The sequence below is a fragment of the Corvus brachyrhynchos genome, unplaced genomic scaffold (genome assembly GCF_000691975.1).
Source record: "Corvus brachyrhynchos isolate BGI_N302 unplaced genomic scaffold, ASM69197v1 scaffold350, whole genome shotgun sequence".
NCBI classification, from domain to species: domain Eukaryota; kingdom Metazoa; phylum Chordata; class Aves; order Passeriformes; family Corvidae; genus Corvus; species Corvus brachyrhynchos.
The window spans coordinates 99,569-125,657 of NW_008235638.1; the positions used below are offsets into that span (position 1 = coordinate 99,569).

The window sequence follows — 26,089 nt, forward strand, 5'->3', positions numbered from 1 at the left end:
AAGATGACTTGTCCCCAGTGGAGATGAAAGAGGACTCTGTGATGAAATGCACTTATCACATTTCACGAGACTTCGGACCAGCAAACAAACAAAGAGTCAGCAGAACTTTGAGGACCTACGTGTCGCATTCATTTGGGGTTTGCCCCAATTATGCACATCCCCAAATTGCACCTTAGATGATCCCCGGGATCTTGGGAATGGTATAAAAGCTCTCCCAGCCCAGGGCTCTTCACTTTGCCTTCCTTGCTTCAACCACCTCGGTGAGAAAGGTAAGCACCATTCTATGGGATCTCTTCTCTAAAATTCCGGTCTCTTCTCTGCTGGTTTTAGTTAAGGTTGGAATCAGCCATAAGGATTCTAAGATTCTTGATAATTGGATTATTTTGCCATGGTTTTATTTTTACTTGGTGTTGGACATTTATGAGTTTGAAATGATAAAACCATTGTTTCTGGTGAGTAGAAATTAGAAAAATTACCAAAGCAGCTTCCAAAACCTTACAGAAGGTTTGTTCAGTCCATGGGAATTTTTTCATGGGTTATATCATGAAAGTTCTTGATATTTGTCTATCAAGAAGTGGTAGAAGCTTAATTGGATGATATCTTTGCATGGTCTGGCAGTGGGGTAGAATGAAGAAGTGCTTTTTGATGGAAACGAAGTACAAGAAATTAGGAATGAGACCCCAGGAGAGCTGACAGCTCAGAGTGCAAGTGATTTACAAAAACACTGGCGAGAAGGAATGATCGGAGAGATCACAATTATTTCCATCCACACGTCCAAATGTCAAACCTTTTAACCATTGAATTTCTTTTTTGTTCACTCCTCAGTGTCTGTTGACCTCCAACCCCTGCAAAATGTCCTGCTACGACCTGTACCCCTCCTCTGCCTGTGGCGTCCTCCGGCCCCAGCCCCTGGCTGACACCGGGAACGAGCCGTGCGTGCGCCAGTGCCCCGACTCCACCACCGTCATCCAGCCTCCCGCCGTGGTGGTCACCTTCCCCGGCCCCATCCTCAGCTCCTTCCCGCAGGATTCCGTGGTGGGATCTGCTGGAGCGCCCGTCCTTGGAGCCTCAGGGTCCTCCCTGGGCTACGGGGGCCTGTGGGGCTACGGGGGCTATGGCTCTGGGGGTTATGGTGGTCTCTATGGATATGGGGGCTATGGATCCCTGGGCTATGGGGGTCTGTGGGGCTATGGGGGTTCCTCCCTGGGCTATGGGGGTCTGTGGGGCTGTGGGGGTTACCGGGGCCTGTACGGCTCTGGCAGAGCCTTTGGCTCTGGCTATTGCAGGCGCTCCTCCCCCTGGTCCAGCACCTGCTCGGTCCGCGGCTACTGGGGGTCCTGCTAAACCCTGTGGAAAACCCTCTAGGTGATGTAGAAGGGCAAAGCAAAACACAGATTCTTCTTGCCTTTAAATTCTTCCCTGATACCTCCATGGGTTTAATTCCTTTTTATCTCCTGCTTTATCACCCCTGTGACTGAATGCGGTGACAGACTGAAGTGCCTTTCAAGCTCTGCCGTCTTGCATTTACAATCTCGATGTTACAATGTTGTTTGTGTTCTTTTCATTCTCATTAAAACTCTGTTGCATCACTGAAAATCCTCGTGTCGGGCTTTTGTGTTCTCACCCACCCCACGTTTGCCAGCCTCGCTGGGTGAAGGTCCCTGCTCTGCATGAGGCTGCAAAAACATTGAGCAAACCCTGCCCAGAGGGGGAAAGTCTCCATGGAGAGCCTTCCATGGGGCTGTTTTCCCACTGAATTACAGTGTGGTCACATCATGGTGGCAAAAGATGAGCAGGAGTTTCCTCTACATGTTGAGCTCGGTGTGCAGAGGGAACTTCTTTAAATCCTCAGCAAGGACCTCATGAGTGGTCATGGAATCATAGAATTGGGTTGGAAGAACCTTGAAGATCATCAAGACCATGGGCAGGGCAGGGACACCTTCCACCATCCCAGGTTGCTCCAACCTGGCCTTGGGCAATTCCAGGGATGGGGCAGCCGTGGAATCACCCATGCCAGGGCGTCTCCACCCTCAAACGGAGGAATTTCATCCCAATATTCCATCTAAACCTCCCTTCTTTCAGTTTTAATCCCTTCCTCCTTCTCCTGTTGCTCCAGACCCCTGGAAAAAGTCTCTCCCCATGTTCCTTGTGGCCCCCTCAGGTCCAGGAAGGCCACATTTAGGCCACCCCAGAACCTTCTCCAGGCTGAAAAATCCCAATTCCCTCAGCCTTTCACTTTGCACCCCCTACATCTGGGACATCTTTGGTTCTGTTTGTTATTTATATATTAAATAGAAATAGAAGTTGGGTCCATATTTTATAAGTAGCCTAAAACCCAAGAAAAGCACTGCATCATATACGTCATTATCTTTTTACGTTATCAGCAAAGCACAAAACCACCTCCTGATTCAGGCTGATCCTTATCTCACAAGGAGTTTTCCTTGCCTGGTTCAGCAAAAACAAAAGATCTCAGGGTACGTATTTTCCGACAGCAAAAGGAATTGTTGAACATCACCATCTTTAGAGAACTTCTGACCAGAAACTGAAGGAAAAATGTGACTTAAAAAAGGCAAAAGCTTCTGCAGTGCCCAGCTCCCCTCTCTGTAATGGAACAGCAAATTCCTTAGTGTTTCAATTACCTAAAAAAGCAGTGAAAAATCAGGTTTTTATTTGGTTTTATTTCATTGTCTCTGGAAAATGGAATGACTCCCAGCAAAACCCAGAGCTTCCCCAGTGGTATCCAAGTAACAGCCAGAGGGGATGTTCTACCTCCTGCCAGGACCTGAAAAATCAGTCAGAACATCTGTCTACCTCCTGCCAGGACCTGAAAAATCTGCTAGAAAATCTGTGGTGGTAAAGAGATCAGTAAGAAAAGATCAGATTACAAAAGGAGCCCTTAAGCAGGGTTTAAGCCAGGCTCTTAACGGAGATCCCAATGTGGTTCCGGAGGGAAGGGACAAAGGATCTGGGTGATGACACGGGATGGTGGCTGAGCCACCACCCTCGGGTCAGGGCAATCCTCGAGTTGGTCATCAGGAAACGTGACTGAGTGTGGCTGTCACCCAGCAGAGCCTTCTGTGGGACAAGGGGAAAAGCCTGGAAATGTCACGGAAGTGGGAAAATCCGGTGTCCAGTTCTGGGCCCCTCATGGCAAGGGGGGCATTGAGGGGCTGGAGAATGTCCAGGGATGAGAATGGAGCTGGAGCAGCAGAGGAAGGGTCTGGAGCATCCTGAGGGAGCTGGGGGAATTCAGCCTGGAGAAAAGGGGGATTCAGGGGGAATTTGGGCTCTTCCAGGGGGGATTTGGGGTCTGATCGCAGGGAATGGTGCCAGCACAAGAGGGAACGGCCTCGAGCTGTGCCAGGGGAGGCTCAGGGTGGATATTTGGGAAAATCCCTCCTGGAAAGGGAGGCCAGGCCTTGGGAGGGGCTGCCCAGGGAAGGTTGGAGTGGCCATCCTGGAGGTGTCCGGGGGATCCCTGGACACTGGTCTGGTTGACCAGGTGGGGACCAGGCACAGCTTGGACTCGGTGACCTTGGAGCTCTTTTCCAACTTAAATAATTCTGGGATTCCGTGAAACTCCAGGCAGTTTCGAGGAGGGGCTTTTGATACATCCTTTAAGCTGCCTGAGGAGCCCGAGGCTCCCATTAACGAGTTTGTCACACCTGGGTCACCTCACGGTGACGAAAGAGTTTTGCTCAATATTTCTGTTTATGAGTTGATTCAAATTCTGACGCTGCACGAAATGCAAATTACAACCCAAAGATTTCTTTCATCTCAGCACTTAATTGGCCAAGATTCACGCCTGGTAACGTTCCATGAAATACATTTGGAATGACAGCACGGATTCTGCTGCTTCATTTATTCACCTCTCATTAGCTGGCATAATGATGCTGGCTCAGGTGTTAATCATCATTTTCATCTGCTTGAAGGTGCAAGATTTTTTTCTTTCTTCTTCACCAGTGGTAGATAAAAAAATTGATTAAAACCTCAGTGCCTTCCGTGTGAAATCAGCAACTTTTATGTGAAGTTGGAATTCAAATTTGGACAAAGTCATCCTGCACCTTTCAAAGGAAATATGAATAATTTTTTAAACCATCCAGATCCATGTTTTGTCTCCCAGATGTTCCGGCTATAAAGAGAAATGAAATGTGAAGTAAAACATCAGCACTGAAGGAGAAACCCAAATAAATGAAAACTTAAATGATACGAGAAGATAACACTGAAATTCTGAGGTGAGAAACCATGAGTTGGTGAAAGCAACAGGAAGAGTTCACTTGGGCAAATCATTTATTTTTTTACATTTTATTTTTAATATTAATTTAAAAACTAATTCTAATTGCATTTCAAAATGCTGGGCTGTTAGAACACAACCACATATTTATATTGCAATATCACACCCCATTTCGTGGATAAACCATTAAGGAGGGTTTGGGAAGTGCTTAAAAACACACCCAAAAAATATTTGGACATCTTTTGGGGGGGGAGTTATTCCTGTAGTCCCCTGGGGACATCTCAAAGTTTGGGGGAAAGAACCTCCCAATTTCAGTGTAACTTTGGTAGAAATGTGTTTATTTAACAACGCATCCACAGCAAATGAGGGGTTTGGCTCTGTTCATCACCCAGAATTTGGGAATATGGGAATAAGGGTGGGACACCTCATCAAACATTCCCTGTTTACGAGCTGGGCCTTTCGGCTGAGCTGGTTCTGTGTCTCCCGAGCCAATGAAAGCAAAATTGGGGTGTTTTGGGTGTGATCCCAACTCGGGCCGGGTAAACACCGGAGATAGGGTGAAGTGTCCTGCAGAAATTCCTGTCCCTCCCCACTGAGGATTGGGGAAGGCTGAGTAATTCCAGGTGGTGAAGGGAAATGTTTGATCTCAGTCCAAAAGGACTGAGGAATTTGCCCGAATCCACCTTTTTTCTTGTGTTTTGTGGAGAAGGTTGTGTGGAGACCCTTCCAGGATCTGCAGGGGCTCCGGGGAAGCTGGAGAGGGACTTTTCCTCAGGAACTGCAGGGACAGGACACAGGGAATGGGTTCAGGCTGACAGAAGGGGAATTGAGGTTGGATATTGGGAAGGAATTGTTCTCTGTGAAGGTGGTGAGGTTTCCAACTCTTTTCCAACCTTTTTCCTCTTTTCCAACCTCAAAGATTCTGGAGTTCTGTGAAAAACACACTGACATCCCTCCAGAAAAAAAGCTTTGATTTAAGCCCCATTTTACGTACTGAAATACTGTGTTTTCTGCATCGAGGAAAATCGGGAATTTCCCAATCCTGGTGGGCAAATCCACGATTCCCACAACGACCTGAGGTTTGTGGCTGCAGGTGTGAAAAGCGTCAGGAGCATTCCTTCCACCACTCCAAGCATTCCATTGCAAAATGTGGGAGCAGAAGTGACGAGAGTCGAGACCTGGAGCCCTTAAACCCAAACCTGTCCACGGCAGCAGGTTCTGACTCCGATTAAAATCATTAGGGGAAGGTAATGAAGGAAGTGCCCAATAAATGGGAGTTTAATTCCCGCTGGGTGGGATGATCCTGGCGGGAAGCTGCTCCATCAGGCTCCAAGATGAAAGGGATCCGAGAACTGGAATGTGCCGATTGTGCTGGGCAGAGATTTAGGGTGGTTTTGCAAACTGCAAGCGAGAAGAGTTTCGTCACTTTGGGGAGTGATTTGGGCTCCTTGGAGGTGGCGACTCCTGAGCTCCGCGTGGTTCAGCCCCGGGGCATCCCAGGATTTGTATAAAAGCAGCAGCTTGATGGAGCTTCTCCATCCTTCTCCTGCTTTCCTCTTCTCCATCAGGTAAGTCTGATGCCTCTTCATTCCTTCCCCAGCTCCAGAATGCCTTCGCTTTTTGATTTTTTTATTCCAGTTCACAACTATTACATTAATTTTCAGGACTTTATTTTACCTTTGTGCTTCTTTTTATTCTTTAAATTTTCATTCTTGTAGTATCCTGGCAAGTGTTTTACTGCAAGGCTTTAGGACCCAAACCCAGGATTTGAGACATCTTTTATTTAGGAAGGATTTATTTCCCTGTAATTTGTATTTGGCCATTCTTGGATCGACAGCAGAGTGAAAATGTAGGAAGTCACAAGCTTTAAAACATTGAATTTTCCTGTGTTTCATTTCATGACTGAATTAGGGAAATTTGGCCATCCCACCTCTCCCAACACCAAGCGTGCTTCTGCCCCATCCCAATTTTTCACCTGGGGATGTTTTCCCCCATTCCCCAACTCCCCCAAAGCTCCACCTGCCCTTTCCCAGTTTTCAGCAGCTCCTTCTCTGTATTCCAGGACCGCCTCCACCCCTGCCAGAAAATGTCCTGCTACGACCTGTGCCCCACCACCGGCGGCATCGCCTGCCCCCAGCCCGTGGCCAACAGCTGCAACGAGCCGTGTGTCCGACAGTGTCCGGACTCCACCGCCCTCATCCAGCCGCCCCCCGTGGTGGCCCCCTTCCCCGGCCCCATCCTCAGCTCCTTCCCGCAGCAAGCCGTGGTGGGATCTGCTGGAGCACCGGCCTTTGGCGGCTCCCTGGGCTATGGGGGTCTCTACGGCACCGGGGCTTTCCTGGGATACGGCGCTCGCTCTGGATATGGGATCTCAGCGCTGGGCAGCAGCTCCTGCAGCCCCTGCGGCCCCTCCTCATCCCGCCGCTTCAGCCGCCTCTTCCGCGGCTCCTGCGGGCCTTGCTGAGGGCACGGGAGCCTCCAGGGAATCCCCGGAATGCCCAAATCCACGGCCACGAGGGTGAGGGGTCGGAGTTCCCACAGCCCCTTCGCATTCCCCATCTTTCTCCTACTTCTTGTTCGGCATCTCCTCGTTGTTTGCTCTCACTGCCTGTTCTGGCATTCCCGGTTTATTGGACCAGCGTGGGACAGCCCATTCCCTATGGATATCACCCACAATGACCAATATCCTCTGCACCAGCTGCACAACAGCCAGGAGGAGCCAGCTGAGGACGTCTCGGAGCAGGACTTTGGTTGGACTTTGCCCGAAATTGTCCGGGAATGGATTTTCCGCGTTCTGTGATCTCTGGCTTTACAAAGGGTCATTTCTCGCTCATTAAAACTTTGTTGCATCACACAGCAGCCTCCTGGTTTCCCTTTTTCCCCCCTTTTTTCCCTTCACTCACAGCCTGGCCTGGGTGATCTCCCCACAGGCAGGTCCAGGCTGCTCCCTGAGGAGGACCACGGCCTGATTTTCCAAGGTGTCCCAAATGTTTCCATAACAAAACCCCTCGGTAGCAGTTTTCCATTCTATGAAGGTTAAAAAAAAAATAAATTAAATAACAGAATTCCGGAGTCATTAAGGTTGGAAAAGGCCATCGAGTCCAAACTTTGACCCCCTACGTGGGCAAAACTGATGGGACATAGGGAATTTAACAGGTAGAATTAATCTGTTATTTTATTTAACAAGGAATTCCGGAATCGAGGAATGGTTTGGATTGGGAAGGACCTCCAAAGGTCATCCAGTCCCACCCCTCTGCCACGGGCTGTTCTCTCACTAGATCAGATCGCTCAAAGCCCCTTGAACACTGCAAAAATTAAAAGATTCCAGACATTCCTATTAAATTATTTGGGTTTTAAGTAAAAAAAGAGGGAATGAGATAAAAAAGAAACTTTTCTTTGGTGTGTCTGATGGAGAATTTCATACAAAACACCTGAAAAATCAAAGTGCAGCTCCTCCAATCGCAAAACTGAGAAAAAGCAAATCCTCCCTTTGCCAATCCCACCAGAATCTGGCCCTGGAAGAAAGGTGGAATCCACCCCTGGGCCTTTGTGCCTGCAGGGAATTTGCCAGCCTGGAGCACCCAAAACCCATTAAACACAGTATTGAAATCAAACACGAGAGGATTAATTGGCACCGGGATCTGCCCCGAGCTGGGTTTTGCAACGCCTTTAATGAGTCAGCTGCTGATTGCATCTCAATTAACAGCACTGCCCTCGTGCTGGGACCTGAACACGGGGTAAGACAAGAGTGCAGTGACCTCTGGGGTTCAGGAGGAGAGTTTTTCTCCTCCTGAGAGTTTTCTTCCCGCTCCTGGGAATTCCCTGTGCGGCTGTCAGATGGATCAGGAGTCTCAGCTGAAGGTGCAAACTCCCAATGGAATTTTTCTGTCCCGTTCTTCTTCAAATTCTGCCCAAGAACTGCAGGAAATGTCACAGTCAGACACATTCCTCTGTTGAAGTGGCCAGAAAATGGTGATTTTTGTATCAAATTGGCTCCACAATCAGGAGTCAAAGGAACAGAGGCTGCTCTAGAGGAGAGAAGGGCAGCAGAAGATGGAAAAAGGGAGGAGAAAAACCCCCAAACTTTGAGCCACTTCCTGATCTTTTTCCTGTCTTTCTTTCTTTTTCGTCCAAGCCCAGGGAGAATTAAGGAATTAAAGGGTAAAGAATTGGCCTTTGGGGTTCCATAGAACCAGAAAATCGTTTGGGTTGGAAGGGACCTTAAAGATCTTTCATTTATGGGCAGTGACTCCTTCCACAATCCCAGGTCGCTCCAGCCTGGCCTTGGACACTTCCAGGGATGGGGCAGCCAGAAATTTCCTAGAAAAGCTGTGCCAGGGCCTCCCCACCCTCCCAGGGAAGAGGGGGTTGCTCTGCAGGGAACACTTAACAGCTCTAATTTAATTTCATTTCATTCAGGCAGATAAATGGGAAAGTTCAAGGAACTCACAGAATTCCAGCAAAAGTTTTGCCTTTCGGTTAAAAATTCCTGTGGGAACTTCCAAGGGAAGCTTTCCAAGGGAAGTTTTTCCCCACAGATCATTCCAGGCTATTTTTAAACAATGAAAAAAAACCCCATTAAATGGCCGTGTGGGGATGGAATTAAATTGCAGCCTGGGGCAGGGATTGAGACACCAATAATCCAAGTCACCCATGTTTAACTTTCTTTGGGAACAGGGAACAGCCACGCCTGCCCTGAGGGAAGATCCAAATGGAATTGGAAGGGTTGCAAAATGTCTTTATCCCTCATGGAATGACTTTGTGTCACCGCACTTCCTCCTGCCCAAGGGACCTGGGCACCTTCCAGGTGTGGAAAGGCAGCAAACACTGCTATGCTCATCCAGAATGGGGGAAAACCCCCAAAATTAGGGATAAAAACCACAGGAAAACTCTGGGGTTTGATGCACAACGGTTTAATGAGAAAGGAGGAAGCAAAATATCACAGTGGGGATGGAAAACACCGGGGGAAATCTTGCTGGGGCAAGGAAAGAATTGCTTCAGGGCCATGCATTCCACAGGGGTGACTCCTGGATTTTCACTGTGTGGGAAGGTGACACAACCTCATCCCACTTTCTGCCGGCCAGGAATCATGGATAGGATGATTCTGAGGTTGTTATCAGCAGGAGCCACTGGAAAAAAGAGTCAGAAAAATGAAAGGAATTTACATAAAAATGTGGGACTGAGGATGCTCCAGGAAATTGCCGGGATTTGTGGAGGCTCCTCTTCCTCCGTGGTGGCCTTTGGCTCCTTCCTCCTCATTCCTCGGGTGTTTAACAGGGTCTGCAGCTCCCAAACCCATATCCAGAGGATCCATAGGAAGAGTAGGACCTCCCATAGCTGTAGGATCCGTAGGAGCCCCTGGATCCCAGGAAGCCCCCGGAGCTGGACGGTGCCGAGGATCCCACGATGCTCTCCTGGGGGCAGGAGCTGAGGATGGGGCCTGGGAAGGTCATGACCACGGGCGGGGGGTAGATGACAGCCCTGGAGTCCCCGCAGGAGGTGACACAGGGCTGGTTCCAGGTGCTGGCCACGGGCTGGGGGCAGGAGATCCCGCAGGGAGCCAGGCAGCGGGAGCTGGAGCTCTGTCTGTAGGAAAACATCTTCGGGAATGGGGATAGCTCTGGAATATTCGAGCCGGAGGCAGAAGGAAGGTCAGAGACCAGCTGGATGGAGATCGGGCTGGGAAGAGAAAGAACGGACAGCAAAAAGGTCACAAAGAGGCTCAAAATTTGGGGTTTTCCATCTTCTCATGTCCTTGTCTCCCATTTCTCCTGACTCCTAATTATGGAGTCAAGTTGACACAAAAACCCCCCATAATTAACAGTAAAATAATTCTGTATTTGGCCTCACGTTGTCCCTGTTGTTCCCGTTTCTCCTTCCCCCCGTTCCTTTTGAAATCTGACTTAACAGGACTCTGGGTTTATTTTATAATTAACTGGAGGGAAGAACAGAAATCCCTGTTTTATTTACTGACACCCTGTGCTGGTTCTGCACCTCCTGGAATCAGGACAGCTCCAAGAGGGAAGTCAGGAAGAGCCCGAAATTCCCCCTGAATCCCCCTTTTCTCCAGGATGAGCCCCCCCAGCTCCCTCAGGATTCTCCAGACCCTTTTCCTGCTGCTCCAGCCCCGTTCCCACCTCTGGCCCCGCTCCAGCCTCTCCATGTCCCTCTTTCCGTGCTTGTCCAGCACTGAACACAGCCCTGGACATTCCCCTCCCCATTCCCAGCACAATCCCTACCCTGGCCCTGCTGGCCCCACGGTTCTGGATCTGAACAAAGCTCATTTCAGATGCTGACAGTTCCAGAAACAATTCCAGGTTTGGACTTACCCCTGTGGAGCACGGAGAGGGCTGGGAGGATCGGATGGAGCAGCCCAGAGCCGAGCGGGTTTTTATACCTTTCCTTGGGCAATCAGCTGGAGCTGAAACATGTATGGCTGATGAATGATCCAACAAAAATTCCCTCCGCCTGTCACTGCCCCAGATAAAGTCATTATTTTGCTCAGCAATTATTGTTGTTGTCTTTACATCACGGCATTACTCAGGCAGAGTAACGATTTTTTTTTTGAACTTTTATTATTGCTTTTCCCTACTTCTGGGATTGCCTCACAGAGCAGGGATTGCTCAGAGCTCGATCCATAAACACGAGGTGCTGACATTGCTCAGCTCCCACCCCACTTTTGCCAAGGAAAGGGGGAATTGTGCAATTTCTCCCATGATTGACCCACAGTAACTCCCGTGACTCTGATACGAGGCATGTTCGTCCATAGGCACCTTCCTGCTAAATTTGGGAATGGGAAGAACTCATTCCCATCCTCCTGGCCAAGGAACACACCCAATTCCTGCTTGAAATGTCCAGGTGGAGTAACCTGGGAGCCGGGGAGTTTTGCAGGAGAAATCCATGTCCACTTTTTAGGGAATCCATGGGATCAGCGCTGAGCTCAGGGGTGCTGACTGAGGAGGATTCACGGATTGGGGTGAGCCAGGTCAGGGAGGGGACCCATGCATCACCCCCGGAAAACCTTGGAATGTTCAGGTGCAGCTCCAGCTGATGCAAAGGTTTGGCTGCAACTTCAGCAGATTTGTTCCTCGGATTCCTCCCTCTCCAGTCATTCACTGGGTAAATTTCCTGCTGTTTCTCCACATTTTCCATACCCAGCATTATTCCCAAAGCCTTTTTCAGCCTCAAGAAATGAGCTTTTCCCCTCCAAAATCCCTCCCCTTTATGGAATTATAATTTGAGCAACTGGTTTTGAGTGCCCCTGGGATTTCTGTCCTAAAATGCCCATTTTATTCCAGTTTTTCTGTTGGTAACTGTTAGGGTACGAAGCCTGAGGAAGCCTTTCTTGGGGTTTCCCCAAGTGTTGTTTCCCAAACCTTGAAATTTACAGTTCAGAGCATCCACCCAAACCAAAAACAGGATTAGAAAAAACAGGGAAGGGAGAATTTGTGGGGCCACAACCCCCAGGAGCTGCTCCTGCCCCAACCACACCTGGTTTCACTTCACCTGGCACCAAACGGTGACAGAGGCGCCACATCCCAGCAGGTGAATCACAGAACCCTTGGAAATCATCCCTGTCCCAACCTCCCCATCCTCCTGAAAGGGCAAAAGGAGAAGCCCGGCAGGACCAATCCAAATAAACCCCAAAATTCTTTGTTTCAGCTCGTGGCGTTTGATTTTTCCCCTCTGCTTCTCTCTGGTGAGATCTCACCAGGAATTCTGTGCCCGGTTCAGGTGTCCCCAAGCCACGAAGCTGCTCAGTGGATTGGAGCCCCTTCCCGATGGGTCCAGGCTGGGAATGTTGGGAATGTTCAGCCTGTGGAGAGCTCAGAGCCTCTCCCAGGATCTGCAGGGGCTCCAGGGAAGCTGGAGAGGGACTTTTCCTGAAGAACTACAGGGACAGGACACAGGGAATGGGTGATGGAGGAGGAATTTCAGTTGGATATTGGGAAGGAATTGTTCCCTGTGAGGGCCTGGCCCAGGATCTGCAGGGGCTCCGGGGAAGCTGGAGAGGGACTTTTCCTGAAGAACTACAGGGACAGGACACAGGGAATGGGTGATGGAGGAGGAATTTCAGTTGGATATTGGGAAGGAATTGTTCCCTGTGAGGGCCTGGCCCAGGATATTCCATGGATTCCCCATCCCTGAAAATGTCCAAGGCCGGGTTGGAGCCACCTGGCCCACGGAAGCTGTCCCTGCCTGTGAAGCAATTCCACAAGGAAATTAATTCCCCAACATTTTCACCATCTTGGCAAAATCAGCAAAAAAACGCTGCAGGAAGTGAAACTGCTTCCAAAAAAATCAAGGAAGAAACTGGAGGGTGTTGGGGGAAACTGACAATTGTCCCGAGGCGGATAAAACAATCGGAGCCCGGGGAGGGTTGGGAAACACCAGGGATGTCTCAACCCCCGCGGGCCATCCTGGGATGGGATAAAAGGCTCCTGGCTCCCAATTCCTCACATTCCAGCTCCGAATTCCTCGGATCACAGCTCCTCGGGCTTCTCCTCTTCAGGATCTGAGTGAGTCTGGGAGATACTTCGGGGGTGGCTGGGGTGGGAATCGCTCCGTGGGGGAGATCGGGAGGAGCTGCCTGGGAGGGATGGAGGGAGGGAAAGGGAGAGGGAGAAGCGAGAGAGAGAGAAAATCCTGAGTTTTTGGAGAGGGGGCTACTTAGGAGGGAGGGAGGGAGGGAGAGAGAGAGGGACTGGGAGAAGGGAAAAAGAAAAATCTGAGATTTTGGAGAGCAGCTGCATGGGAGGGACGGATGGAGGGAAAAGGAGAGAGGGACTAGGAGAAGAGAGAGAGAGAAAAATCTTCTGGGTTTTTGAAGAGTTTCTGGAGGGAGGGAGGGAAGGAAGGAAGGAGGAAAGCAGGGAGGAGGAGAGGACAGGGAGAAAGGAAAGAAAAAAACATCTGAGCTTCGCAGCGCAGCCCTGCCCGGCACATCCTGCCCAGTTTTCCAACCCTCTCTCCTTCCTTCCTTCCCTCCCTCCCCGTTCCGCAGCAGTTCCACCCTCTCCTCCCAGGATGTCCTTCTCCAGCCAGCTCAGCTCCCGCTGCTCTGCGCCCTGCGAGGTGTCCTGTCCCCAGCCCCTGGCCAGCGCCTGGAGCCAGCCCTGCGTCACCTCCTGCGGGGACTCGCGGGCCGTGGTCTACCCTCCTCCCGTGGTCATCACCTTCCCCCGCATTCCCATCGGGAGTGGAGCGCCCCATGGGCCTGCAGGGCTCCCTGGTCTACGGGGGCTTCTTGTCCTCCTCCTCCTCCTCCAGGAATGTCTGGAGCCAGCGCTCCGGGGGCTGCGGGCCCTGCTGAATCAGGAAGAAGGGATGGATGGCGGGAGGAACCTGGGGGGAATGGCAGCAGGAGATGTAGCAGCAGCTGAGCAGGGGGACACGGCTCCGGGGGGGGGGGGAGAGGCCTGGGAGCTGCTCAGAATCCATGGGGAATGCTCAGAATCCATGGGAGCTTCTCAGCATCCATGGGAGCTGCTCAGAATTCATGGGAGCTGCTCAGCATCCATGGGAGCTTCTCAGCATCCTTGGAAACCCTTCAGCATCCCTGGAAGCTCCTCAACACCCCATGGGAGCTGCTCAGAATCCCTGGGAGCTGCTCAGAATCCCTGGGAAATGCTCGGAATCCCAGGAAGCTCCTCAGCACCCCCAGGAGCTGCCCTTCCTCTCACCCTTGCTGTTTCCAATGTCGGTTTTCTCCAAATTTGCCTTTTCCCTCCTCAAGCCCCGAATTGTTTGGTCACAACCCACGCGTTCCTCGTTGTCTGAGCACAGAATTCCTGGGAATTTGTCCGTGGATGGGTTTAATTGTTTGGGATCATGTATTTTATCCCTTTGTGGATTTTTCCTTGGATACCTCCGTGTCTGACAGGACGAGCTGTGCCCTCCCCCTGGGATTTGTCTGGGCCCTTTGAAACATGACTCAAGCCAGAAGAACGTGATGGAAATTAATTGGTTTAATTAATTAAATATTTAGGGTATTAATTTGGATCGAGTGCACCTTGTGCTTTTCCGCTTCCATCCCAATAAACTCCTGTGTTTGCATCCAAATCTCTTGGATTTCATCTCTTTTTTTTTGGGATAATGAAACCTCTGCTAACCCATGGAACCAAACCATCCCCTTACTGTGGAGATCTGGGGGTAAGGGTTTGGGTCTTCCAGGGAATGTTCTTATGGATTCATCCATCACAAAATTCCCTGCATGCCCCATTTCACCTTCCCAGGGAACCACCCAATCCTTGGATAAAACAGGGGCGGTTCCACCCGGGGACTCTCGGCACCCCAGCCCCTTCTGCTGTCCTTGGGCTATTCCCAGATTTCCCTCACGCCTCGCCAGGTCATCCCTGGAAACTTTGGGATGGCGTTCAGATTCACCAAATTCCAGCCTCTCCGAGCCAATCCCGGCATTTATCCCCAGCGGGAACGAGAGGCGCTCCAGGAAAGCTGGAACTGTTCCAGTTTCTGTATTTTATACTTTAGAATTTGCTCAGAGATGGGGGAAAAACCAAGAAATTCTTCAGCCCTCGAATTTCCCTGGAATCCACAAAATACAAGAGACACACAGAGAGCGGAAATTCCCTTTTTAAAAATTTTTTTTTTAATATTATCACCCTCCAATGGGATTCTCCAGGGCAAGATTTTGCGTGTTGGCATCAGAGCCAGGCATGGAGCAGCCCCGAATTCCCTGGAAAAGCTGTGCCAGGGCCTCCCCAAACTCTGAATTTCTTCCCTGAACTTGCATAAAGTTTATGCTGTGAAAGTATAAAGTGTGTCAAAAGTAAAGACGTGCATTAAAAGATATAAAAAGTAAATATATATTTATATAAAGTGGGGAAAACTGAAGTCTAAAGTGTATAAAGTTTTATTCTGTAAATGTCTGTATAAATTCCAGGGCTGTGGGATTTTTAGGATTTATAGCAAGGCCTGGGAAGTCCTTTTAACACCTGAATTAATGGAAGAGACAATTCCTGGAAGAACGGGGTTAAACATTTAGAAATCACCCAAATAACAGAGGAGAACTCCAAACTGTGATGCAGAAAGGATTTTATTGGGGCCGACAAATGGGATTTATCCCACAGCAATAGCGCCAATGGGAATTACAGAGGAATTTGGGTAAATTTACACCGAGGCAGAGCCAATCGATGGGAACTGTGATCCGCGGGATCCGATCCAGAGGGAATCGCGGGCCTGGGATCGTTCCTCGGGATGAAGGAGCAGCCCCAGCCCCTCTCGGAGCGCTCCCCACTCACAGCTTGCGAATTTGCTCCTTTTTCTGCTGGATTTGCTCATCCAGGGAATCTTTGCAAGGCTTGGCAGGGTGGGAATAGCCGGGGTAGGAATTTCGGGAATAGCAAGGGTAGGAATTTCGGGAATAGGAGGAGGAATTGCTGGAATAGCAGGACGAGGAGGAGGAATTCCAGCCACCAACAGCGACTCCGGGCTCGCAGGAGTTCTGGACACCACCGTAGCCACAGGAACTCGGGCGGAGGGTAGACCACGGCCCGCGAGTCCCCGCAGGAGGTGGCGCAGGGCTGGCTCCAGGCGCTGGCCAGGGGCTGGGGACAGGACACCTCGCAGAGCTGCTGGAAGGACATCGCGGGGGCTGGAGATGACCCTGGGACACAGAGAGGGGACAACGTGGGGGACAGAGCAGGGCACCCAGCCTTGGACACTTCCAGGCATGGGGCAGCCCCAAATTCGCTGGAAAAGCTGCGCCAGGGCTGACCCAAACTCTGAATTTCTCCCAAAATTTGCAAAAAGTTCATCCTGGGAAAAGGGCAAAGGGGAGCCCTCATCGATCCCATTTATCTAACGCTGAAGTGCCCCGGGTAAAGCTGTTTTAAATTAAATTAATGTCAGGATTAATGCGTTTTACCCTTTTTTTATTTCCTGTAGTTCTGTTTCCAAAACTTGAAACATCTCCCACCACTCCTTAGGGATTTTTTTGAGATAAATGAAACAATATTCGAGCTCAAACCCTCCCCGCTCCCCCAAAACCTGACTTACGTGGTCGCACAGCAGGAGATGAGATAAGAATGGCAGATAAATGATTTAAAGTCTCGCTGAAGGAGCTTTTATAAAAGTCCTCACTTCACCCCGAGGGAAGGGAAGGATTCCTGTCCTCCTTTGTCCCCATTGTCCCTCAAATACCTTTTTCTTTTTTGCTTCTGTCACTCAATCAAGGTAATTGTGGCCATTGTTTCTCCCAAAACTCCACCTTGAGTGGTTTTAAATCCCGGAGATTTTGGGATGTCAAACAGGGAGGGCGATTCCCATCTTTGGCACAATCCCTGGGACAGAGGGACCTGAAGATTTATTTTGCTATGAGTTTTCATAGCAATTTTTCCAAATTTTATTAAAATCCTACAATTTCACATCTCCCCGTGGATTGGCCTCTCCATCTCCTGTTTATGTTTCTCACAGGGCCCCAAACAAAGGTCCCTGACTCAGAGCCGGGGCAGGAGATGAAAGAGTGAGGCCTTGGTGTGCCGAGGGCTCCTCCCTGGATCTCCTTTTCCACTGAATCAACAGCTGGGGCTGGGATTTCACCTCAGATTTTAATAACCCCCGTGAAGAAACTGGCACGAAAAATTACCCAATTCCTGCGGGGTGTTGGACAAATGAGGGGTTAGGTGCAAGGTGGAGGAGAAACAAGGGTTTGATGTTGTCTCAAGATAAGAAAACACCGAGATGGAGAAGGGAGGATTGGGGAATTAAAATGAAATTGTTTTGGCAGCAGCTGGAGCAGGTGTGAGCACAAAGGAAATGCGATTTCCAGGGAAGAAGTTAAACAGAAATCCAGGGATCATTCCCAGCGTCTGAGGAGGAGGAGAAGGAAGGTTTTGGGATGAGGATGAAGGAAAAAAAAAACAATGATTCAGGAATTTGGAGATGTTTTTGACAGAGATCGTTGCTTCCCTTGGCTTCCCCCATCGTCATCCTGACTCAGGACCCCACGCCCCGTCCAGACTTCCCCCTGGAAGGTGCTGAGCCCACAGAAAATCCCGCTTTATTAAGCATTAATTTGTCATAATCATGTTTTCCCAGCAGGTAAAAACTGCTCTTCCAGGCCCTCGACTCCCACGCGAGACGGGGAATCACGGGAGGCTCCGCTGATGATTTTTTTGTTCTGGCAGAGATGATTAAAGAGAGGCCCAGAGGATTTACAAAACATCCCATGGCAATGCAGGGAGCCTCTGGGAGGAGATGTCGGGCACGGCTGGGACTTGTCAGCGCGATTAATTGTAATTATAACTCCATCATCTCCTGGAAATGGGGCTGGCGCTCGGATACCGCAAAAACAGAGCTCAGGGAGCACGAAACGAAACCGGACGGGTTTGGGTTGGGTGAAAGGGAGGATTCTCCTCCCCAGGAGTGCCCAGGGTGGGATGTCCCCACCCCAAGGGCAACGAGGGCATCAAAAAACCTCTCCCCAAATTCCCGGCCAAGGTCATTTCCCGGCTGGAAATTCATCCCAGCCCGCTGTGCCTCAATCTTTATCTTCCCCCGGGTCTAGACTTGATTTTATTTCTGTTCTCCGTGGTGTAATCACCCTGATGAATTCAGCAGCGAGGCCGGGGCAACGTCTGTGTTTATAATAAAGGAAAGAAAGCATTCCCATCCCACTCGGAAAACCCTCAGGAAGGCCGATTCCAGCTCCTGGCGGGGCAGCGACGCGGCTCCTGCTGCAGGAGGGAATGGCCACGGGCGATCTAAATCAGCTCCCCAGTCACCCGCAGCTGTGCGAGCAATTATTTTGATTTTTAATTAGTTCAAAGTCATCAAGTTCCGGCGCAGAAGGACCCCAGAACGGACTCCAGAACTGACCCCGCTCTCCGCTCTGTGCTCCTTACGCCGCGAGAGGAGCTGAATGGGATTTTCCAGCTGTAAATGGATTGAATTCAAACCCCTGTGATGTTTCAGTACAAAAGAGTTGTTAAAAATGTTACATTTGGGGGTTTTCTGGTCTGAAGCTGGGAAAAGTGGAAGAAGGAAGTGAACTCCTGGGATGAGGAAGAAGAAGCGAAGGGTGAATCCCCTTTTGAGATGAAAGCTCACTGCCCTGGTGGTGATACCATCCCAATAAACAAGAATTGCCCAACGTGCCGGGATTCCTCCGCCCCTGGAGTGACAAATCCGGGGAAGTTTGGGAAGGGCCGCGTGCCCCAAGTGTGGCTCAGACCCCGCAGAAGGGTATAAAAGTCCTTGGAAAACGGAACCCTTCACTCTCCTGCGCTCCTTCTTGGTGCTGACCTGAGTAAGTCCGGCTTAGAAGTCGTTTTAATGAGATTGGTAACGCCGTGGGTTGGAAGGGACCTGAAAGTTTGGGTTTTATGCGATTATGGAATGGTTGTTTAATGCATTCATTTGAGCACTAAACAGATCTTTTTATTTTAAGAATATTCATTTAAAAATGCATATTCTCTAATTTCTTCCATCCTGGCAGGGTTTGGGGTGGTTGGGATTTGGCAGCGATGGATTCAAGGAATCATGGATTGGTTTGGGTTGGAAGGGATCTTAAAGCTCATCCCATTCCAGTGGGCAGGGACGTCCTCCCCTATCCCAGGTGGCTGAGTTTGGAATCAATATTTAATTGCCAGGTTAATTGTTAATTTTCACCTGATCTTAACAAGATGTTGTTGATTTTTAAGAGTTTAGTCTTCATTATTTCTTCATAGGAACTGCAAAAAACACTTTCTGTTTAGCTATAGAGGAGTAAATTTTGGAATATGAATATTGGAGATATGAATGTTGGAAGTATGAATATTGGAAATATGAATGTTGGAAATATGAAATTTGGAAATATGAATAATGAAAATATTAATATTGTAAATATTAAATTTTAATAGGATTATTGAAATATGACATTTTAAATATGAATTTTGGAAATATGAATATTTGAAATATGGGTATTGAAAAGATCAATAGTGTAAATATTAATTTTTAATAGGAATAGTGGAAATATGAAAATTTAAATATGAATTTTGGAAATATGGATATTTGAAAATATGAATATTGAATAGATCAATATTGTAAATACTAATTTTTAGATAGGAATATTGGCAAGATGAAAATTTAAATATGAATTTTGGTAATATTAATATTGGAAATATGAATATTGAAAATAAATATTAGAAATAGGAATTTTTGAAATATGAAAATATGAATAGTGGAAATATGATTTAAAAATATGGATATTGGAGATACGAATTTTTGAAATACGAATTTTTGAAATACGAATTTTTGAAATATGAATTTTGGAAATACGACTTTTTGAAATACGAATATTGGAAATACGACTGTTGAAAATACGAATTTTTGAATAAATGAGGGCTCCCCTCTGCCCTCCCCTGCTCTGTCCCCCACGTTGTCCCCTCTCTGTGTCCCAGGGTCACCTCCAGCCCCCGCGATGTCCTTCCAGCAGCTCTGCGAGGTGTCCTGTCCCCAGCCCCTGGCCAGCGCCTGGAGCCAGCCCTGCGCCACCTCCTGCGGGGACTCGCGGGGCGCGGTCTACCCTCCTCCCGTGGTCATCACCTTCCCGGGGCCCATCCTCAGCTCCTGCCCCCAGGAGAGCGTCGGGGGATGAATGGGGAGTTTCTTTTGCCTCCTGCGAGCCTGGAGCCTCTTTTGGTGGCCAGAATTCCTCCTCCTGCTATTCTCGCTATTCCTACCCCTGCTATTCCCGGTACTCCCGGTATTACCGTGGGAGCTGCTGAGCCCTGCGGGGATTCCCTGGGAATGCAGACCCAGGGAAACCCAGACCCAGGAAAATCCAGATCCACGAGGGAGCAGAGGCTGTGAGAGGAGCAGGATCCCGGTGGGCAGCAGCAGATCCTGGGAATGTGGATCCTGGAGCAGGCGCTGCTCCCATGAAATCCTGGTCCTGTTTCAATTAAAGATGATGTTGCACTGCAACGATTTTTTTTTGTTTGTTTTTCTGGTTTCCTTTTCTCCTGAAATTTCTGGAAATTCCGGGCCAAGGATGCTCAGATGGGGCCTGATTTGAGCCCCAGGCTCGTGGGGGTGTAAAACCACAGCAAAGAAAAAGTTATGGGGGCTGCTGGGGCGTTGTCCCTTCATCCACAGCATGGGGATGTTCCTAAAATTTTCTGGAAGGATTCCAGGTGAAAAGGGTGGGAGAAGGAGGCTCAGGGGGGAATTTGGGGCTCTTCCAGGGGGGGATTTGGGATGTGATCGCAGGGAACAGGAACAGGACAAGAGGGAACAGCCTCGAGCTGTGCCAGGGGAGGCTCAGGGTGGATATTTCCAGGGAAAATCCCTCCTGGAAAGGGCAGCCAGGCCTTGGGAGGTGCTGCCCAGGGAAGGTTGGAATGGCCAGCCCTGGAGGTGTCCGAGGGATCCCTGGAGGTGACACTCGGGGCTCTGGGCTGGGTGAAATGATGTTGGTCCATCAAAGTTTGGGGTTCTTTTCCATTCTAAAGGATTCTGGAATTAAATAACTGCACTGAACTGTGGGATCAGGGATTCTCTCCATCCCGTCAGCATCTCAGGAAGAGGAAGGAGCTGACCTCAGTGTCTTAACGACACTTCAAAAGTGTTCTTTTCTCCCTCGAGGCTCCTGCTCATTCCAAAGGAATGGATTTCCAGTCTATCCCGGAAAAGTCTTGGCTCCAGCCTCTGCACGGGCAGGGTGTGTGTACACAGCTCGATTTTCTCCGGATATCGAGAGGATTTTATTGTTTCTGATATTGAAGGGCCAAAATTCCCCCTTTACGAAGTTACCCAGAACTTGTGGCTGGAAGGAAATCGCCATCAGTGATTCAGGGAATTAAACTGAGTATCTGGGAGGGAAATGAGGGAGCTCAGGAGGATGAGAGGTGGAATAAACCCCAGGCCAGGGTGGTGCAATAAATGGTTTTTAATTTGCACGAGAAGCAGAGCCAAGACTCACAACAACAGAGAATTAACACAGACACCTCAGGACCTTTAATACCCCAAATCCCTACAAGAATTCCTGCTTTCCTTAGCGCCGCCCCACAATTCAAGCCCCACATCCCTGGAACTGAATCCCCGGGAAGTTTTCACCAGGAGCCACAACTCCCTCGGCTGCAGGAGCTGTACTGGCGGTGCAGGAAAGGGCCGCAATTCCCCCTTCCCAGCGAGGAACACCTGCAACTGGAGGACCGGCTGGAATTCCAGGCACCCCCGTAGGCATTGGAGGAGCCTCCGAAGAGGATGGAGCCCCTCAAGCCGACAGCATTCCCATAACCCCGGTACCCCAAAGAACCCCCGGAGCCCACGGAGCGGCCGAGGGCGAGGGGGCTGCAGCTTCCCAAGACGCTTTCCTGGGGGCAGGAGCTGAGGACCGGCCCCGGGAAGGTCAGGACGACGGGCGGGGGGTAAATGACGGCCTTGGAGTCACGCAGAGCTCGCTGCAGGCGTTGGTCAGGGGCTGGCACTGGTCCCCGCAGTGAGACACGGCTCTGCAAAGCCCGCGAGAGGGTTTAGGTCAGGTCCGAGCCTAAAACACAGCGGGGAAATCAGGACGCCCATCACCTTCAAATTGGGGCGCAGCTCACGGCGAAGAGTTGCAAAATAACCATCCTAAAATTCAAAGTGAGGCTGTTTAAGCACCGGAGAGAGTTTAAACCCGCCCTGTGCTCAGTGCAAAGTGTTTAAAAGCCTTGGAGGGCTCTAAATCTCAGTTTACCCCCCCAGATTCAGCATTTTCAAAGCTCTCAGTGGAGCGTTTGTAGCAGCAAAGAGCTCGACAGCAAAGCTTCACACTAAAAGAAGAGAGAAAAACAGAGTTTTACACTGGAAAGATAACAGCAAAGCTTCACACTAAAACAAGAGACAAAACCAGAGTTTTACACTGAAATAAAAGATAACAGCAAAGCTTTACACTAAAACAAGAGATAAAAACAGAGTTTTACACTGAAATAAAAGATAATAGCAAAGCTTTACACTAAAATAAGAGATAAAAACAGTGTTTTACATTAAAATAAAAGCTCTAAGTGTTCAAAGAATGAGCCCGGGCTCACCTGATTCCAGCGGAGAGGGAAAGTTGGGAGAGGCGGATAAACAGCCCTGAGCTGCGAGCGCTTTTATCCCGTTCCTGCAGCGCCCCGAGGCTCCAGGCCCGATTTGTCGCTGATTTTTATCTCATTTAGCTGCAAATCGGGGGTTGTCGGCTCGTTCCGGAGCCCTCTAATTACCCCTGTCCGCGGTGGGTGTTAATTGCGAGCCCCGCGGAGCGATATCCATCTGCCAAGGGATGTGGGATGCTCCGGGATCGCTGTGGCAGGGATCAGGGAATTATTTAGGTTGGAAAAGACCTGGAGATCATCGGGTCCACCCTGTGGTCACAGAGCAGGAGCGACACGTTCCAGAGGTTTAGGTCAGCAATTAGGGATAAATCCTTCCCGTGGGAGGGAGGGGAGGCCCTGGCTCAGGTTATTCCATGGATTCCCCATCCCTGGAAGCGTCCAAGGCCAGGTTGGAGCCACCTGGGACAGCGGGAAAATGTCCCTACCCGGGAACTGCATCTCTTTAAGGTCCTTCCAACCCAAACCGTTCCATAATTCCATGAAAACCACGGAAAACTCCCATTTCCCAGGCACGAACTCAGGGATGGGGCAGGAGGAAGCAGAATTTGGGCACCTTCCTCTCCCCTGCCTGATTTCCACCCCGGATTTTCTGGCAGGGATCCAATCCCGTGGGATGGTTCTGAGGAAGGCGACACTTCCCGGAGTCGTTCCTATTTAATTTAATTTAATTTAATTTAATTTAATTTTATTTTATTTTATTTTATTTGTTACTTGCCACACTCTTCTGAAGGCAGAAGGAACCACAGAGAGTTTAACAGTGTTCTCTTTTTAATATTTTATTTTATTTTATTTCATTTTATTTTATTTTATTTCTTCTCCCCCCCCGGATTTAAGGACTTCAAAGCGCCTCGGTGCTATTAAAGCGCTCTGCTGTCATCAAATTAGTGACGGGTTGCTGCACGTTCAGAACTTGATAATGAGTAATAGTTTCACTTTAAAACCTGATCTCTTTTTCCTCTGAAGGACACCCCGCAGAGCTCTGCAGGTCAAGGTTATTTTCTTTGACATAAAACCCATTCTTTTTCCTCAAATCTTACGAACTTCTGGTCTTTGTAGGGTGAAAATTTGTTTTATCAATGGAAGAGACGCATAAGGGGATTAACCCAGTTTAAAATCGGAGTTTATGCCGTTAAAAAAGTTTAAAACCCAGCCCGGCAGCTGAATTAATCTTTTCGAATTAAAAACATAGAGCATAAATTATATAAACCCTCCTTCTCCAGGGATAATTTTGTTATTATCCCCGGTGCAAAGAAATTTATAATTCACCAAAGAAATTGAGAGCCCACGGATTTATTTATCCTCAAACCGCAGGATTTGGATTCCTTCAACACCGGGGCATTTAAGCCGAAGTTTTCCCAAATCTAACGAGGAATTTTACACAATTTTGGGGATAGAAATGTTTTGTCTCTGCAAATGCCCGACGTATTTCAGGGCCTCTCACTTCTAAAAGATGCTGAGGTGAAATTCCATTATCCTGCCCCTCCATCCCTTGGAAATTGCCTCTTCCCTTGTTGGTTTTTGGTTTGGTTTGGTTTTGGTTTTTTTTTTGTTGTTTTTTTTTGGTTTTTTTTGTTTTTTTTTGTTTTTGTTTTTGTTTTTGTTTTTGTTTTGTTTTTGTTTTGTTTTTGTTTTTGTTTTTGTTTTTGGTTTTGTTTTGTTTTGTTTTGTTTTTTTGTTTTTTTTTTTGTTTTTGTTTTTGTTTTTGTTTTGTTTTTGGTTTTGTTTTTGTTTTTGTTTTTGTTTTTGTTTTTGTTTTGTTTTTGTTTTTGTTTTGTTTTTGTTTTTGTTTTTGTTTTGTTTTGTTTTGTTTTGTCGGCTCCTTCAGGTCCTGGAAGCCACAATTAGGTCACCCCAAAGTTTCTCCTCCCCAGCCTGGGCAATCCCGATCTCCAGTCCCAATCTCCAGCCTTTCCTCGCTCCATCCCCGTGTCCCTCTCACACCCAAACCCCTCAGAGCCTCCGTCCGAGGCACCTGCGGGGTTCTTATCACCTTTATCCTTATCTCGAGGGGACGCAGCCTTCAGCCAGCCTCGGAGATAAGAGATAAGATAATGATGGAGGTGCCAGGGGTGTGTTGATATCCCAAATTCCTGGGCTCGTCCCTGATCCCTGAGGAATTCAAGGAGAAGTGACCCGACCGCACCAAGACCTTTGTTAGGATTTGGGGGTGACTCAGTGACCCCAAACCCGCCCAGCTGGTTCAAAATCGCCCGCGGAGAAAGGGGGACACCCCCCAAAAATGCCTCCGAGCAGCCCGAGAATGGAGATCCCAAAATCCTCCCCTTTTTTTGTGGATTACAGAGGGAACCCAACCGGCTGCCCTGAGTTCGGGGTCTGAGGAAAATCTCAGCTTTGTTTTCTCTCATTTTGCACTAAAACTCGTCCTTGAGGAGAGGAAGTCGAGTTCTGGAAGTTTGGAATGTGCGGGGAGGATAAATCAGGGAAAATATTGGGCAGGAATGAAAGAATTCCGGGCCGCTCTGAGGAACCAGCAGCAGATTTGGGATTAGCATTTACGGGCTCATTATCTCCTTACTGAGCCCGTAAATCCCGATAATTGTTGGATGCTCCCGTTCCGTGGGACACCCTAAAGGAACAAATCCTGCACAATCCAACAGGAATTGCCTTCCCCGAGGGCTTTTCCTTCTCAGCACAAACCAGCAGCCTACAAAAAGAGGAGAGGGATTTATGGAAATTGTATAAACCCGGCTGTGGAGGCCCAAATGGATCCAAAAATCCCGGACTTCCCGAACATTTAATATTTATAAAGCCATGGAATTTTGTGGAGCCCCAAATGGATCCAAAAATCCCAGACTTTCCGAACGTTTAATTTTTATAAACTCTCCTGACACTTCATTACTTCTGAGTGTCCCTCCCTCAAAATCCAAATTAATTCCCCTCCCAATGATCTCTTCTTCCTTCCTTGTCTCCTTTTTTTTTCCTGCTGCCAGACCAAATTTAATTATTTGTTATTTATTTGGGTTATTTAATCGATCTCAGGGCAGCCAAACATCAAAACCTCCCTTTGGGGTTGAGGAAATCCTATAATTTATGCCAGACGTGGAGGGAGATACCAAGAGCTGGATCCCATCCAAGCTCCTCCATGGAATCAGCACGATTCCCGGAGGGCAGCAATTATCTCCTCTATAAAAAGGGATTTAATAACCCCCCCATGCTTTCCCTAAAATCTCAGCAGCGATGCCAAAAAAATAAACCACTGGGAAAGTGTTGGGAGCGGCCTCGGGTCGTAAACAGGGATTTAGGGACATTCCCGGCAGTGGGAAGAGGAATTCCTGACTTTTTCCAAGTGTCTCTCCAGTGGTTTTGGTGGTTTATCCACAGCTGGGTTATCCTCAGGTTTTCCTGTTTTACGTCTCTCCTCAAATATCCCATTTTTTTTGGCCACTAAATGTTACAGTTTTTCAAGGATGTCCACAAAGAAGGTGGAGGTTTCCTTTCTCCAAGGAATTTGGTGGGGAATTGCTGGAAATGGAATTTTCCTAGCCTGGTAACTTGGGGTTGGTTCTCAAGAAAATGTTATTTATTTTTATGTATTTTAATTTTTTTCAATGTTAAAAAATCCAAATTTGTTTCAAAATGTGAAGGGAGTGAACTTCTGGAATGACCGGGCTGGGCGATTCCAGTGGATTTTGGAAGCCCCTCTTTAAAACTTGACCTTACTGGAAACATTCCCAAATATTGATTATTGGCATCATAAAATAAAAGAAGAGCAACTTTAGGGTGAAAACCATCAATTTACTTAAAAAAAAAA

At 48.6% G+C, this 26,089-nt stretch overlaps 2 protein-coding genes and 1 long non-coding RNA gene across 3 annotated transcripts; 2 read left to right on the plus strand and 1 right to left on the minus strand.

Annotated features, from left to right (window-relative positions):
* The first annotated feature begins 167 nt into the window (after nt 1-167).
* On the plus strand, nt 168-1,384 carry LOC103625281 (scale keratin). Its single transcript, XM_008644726.2, has 2 exons — nt 168-269; nt 826-1,384. The coding sequence occupies exon 2, from the start codon at nt 853-855 to the stop codon at nt 1,342-1,344; it is 492 nt and encodes a 163-aa protein (XP_008642948.1). The 5' UTR covers nt 168-269; nt 826-852; the 3' UTR covers nt 1,345-1,384.
* Nucleotides 1,385-5,716: 4,332 nt separating this feature from the next.
* LOC103624722 (scale keratin) lies at nt 5,717-7,088 on the plus strand. Its single transcript, XM_017725950.1, has 2 exons — nt 5,717-5,802; nt 6,297-7,088. The coding sequence occupies exon 2, from the start codon at nt 6,321-6,323 to the stop codon at nt 6,696-6,698; it is 378 nt and encodes a 125-aa protein (XP_017581439.1). The 5' UTR covers nt 5,717-5,802; nt 6,297-6,320; the 3' UTR covers nt 6,699-7,088.
* Nucleotides 7,089-21,107: 14,019 nt separating this feature from the next.
* Nucleotides 21,108-22,976, minus strand: LOC108444830. Its single transcript, XR_001859540.1, has 2 exons — nt 22,252-22,976; nt 21,108-21,993 (listed from the first exon to the last, which is right to left on the minus strand). It is a non-coding gene; the product is annotated as an uncharacterized LOC108444830 (long non-coding RNA).
* Nucleotides 22,977-26,089: the final 3,113 nt, after the last annotated feature.

Excerpts from the sequence above, each read along its gene's own strand:
- LOC103625281 (XM_008644726.2), top strand. The coding sequence starts at position 853 with ATGTCCTGCTACGACCTGTACCCCTCCTCTGCCTGTGGCGTCCTCCGG.
- LOC103624722 (XM_017725950.1), top strand. The coding sequence starts at position 6,321 with ATGTCCTGCTACGACCTGTGCCCCACCACCGGCGGCATCGCCTGCCCC.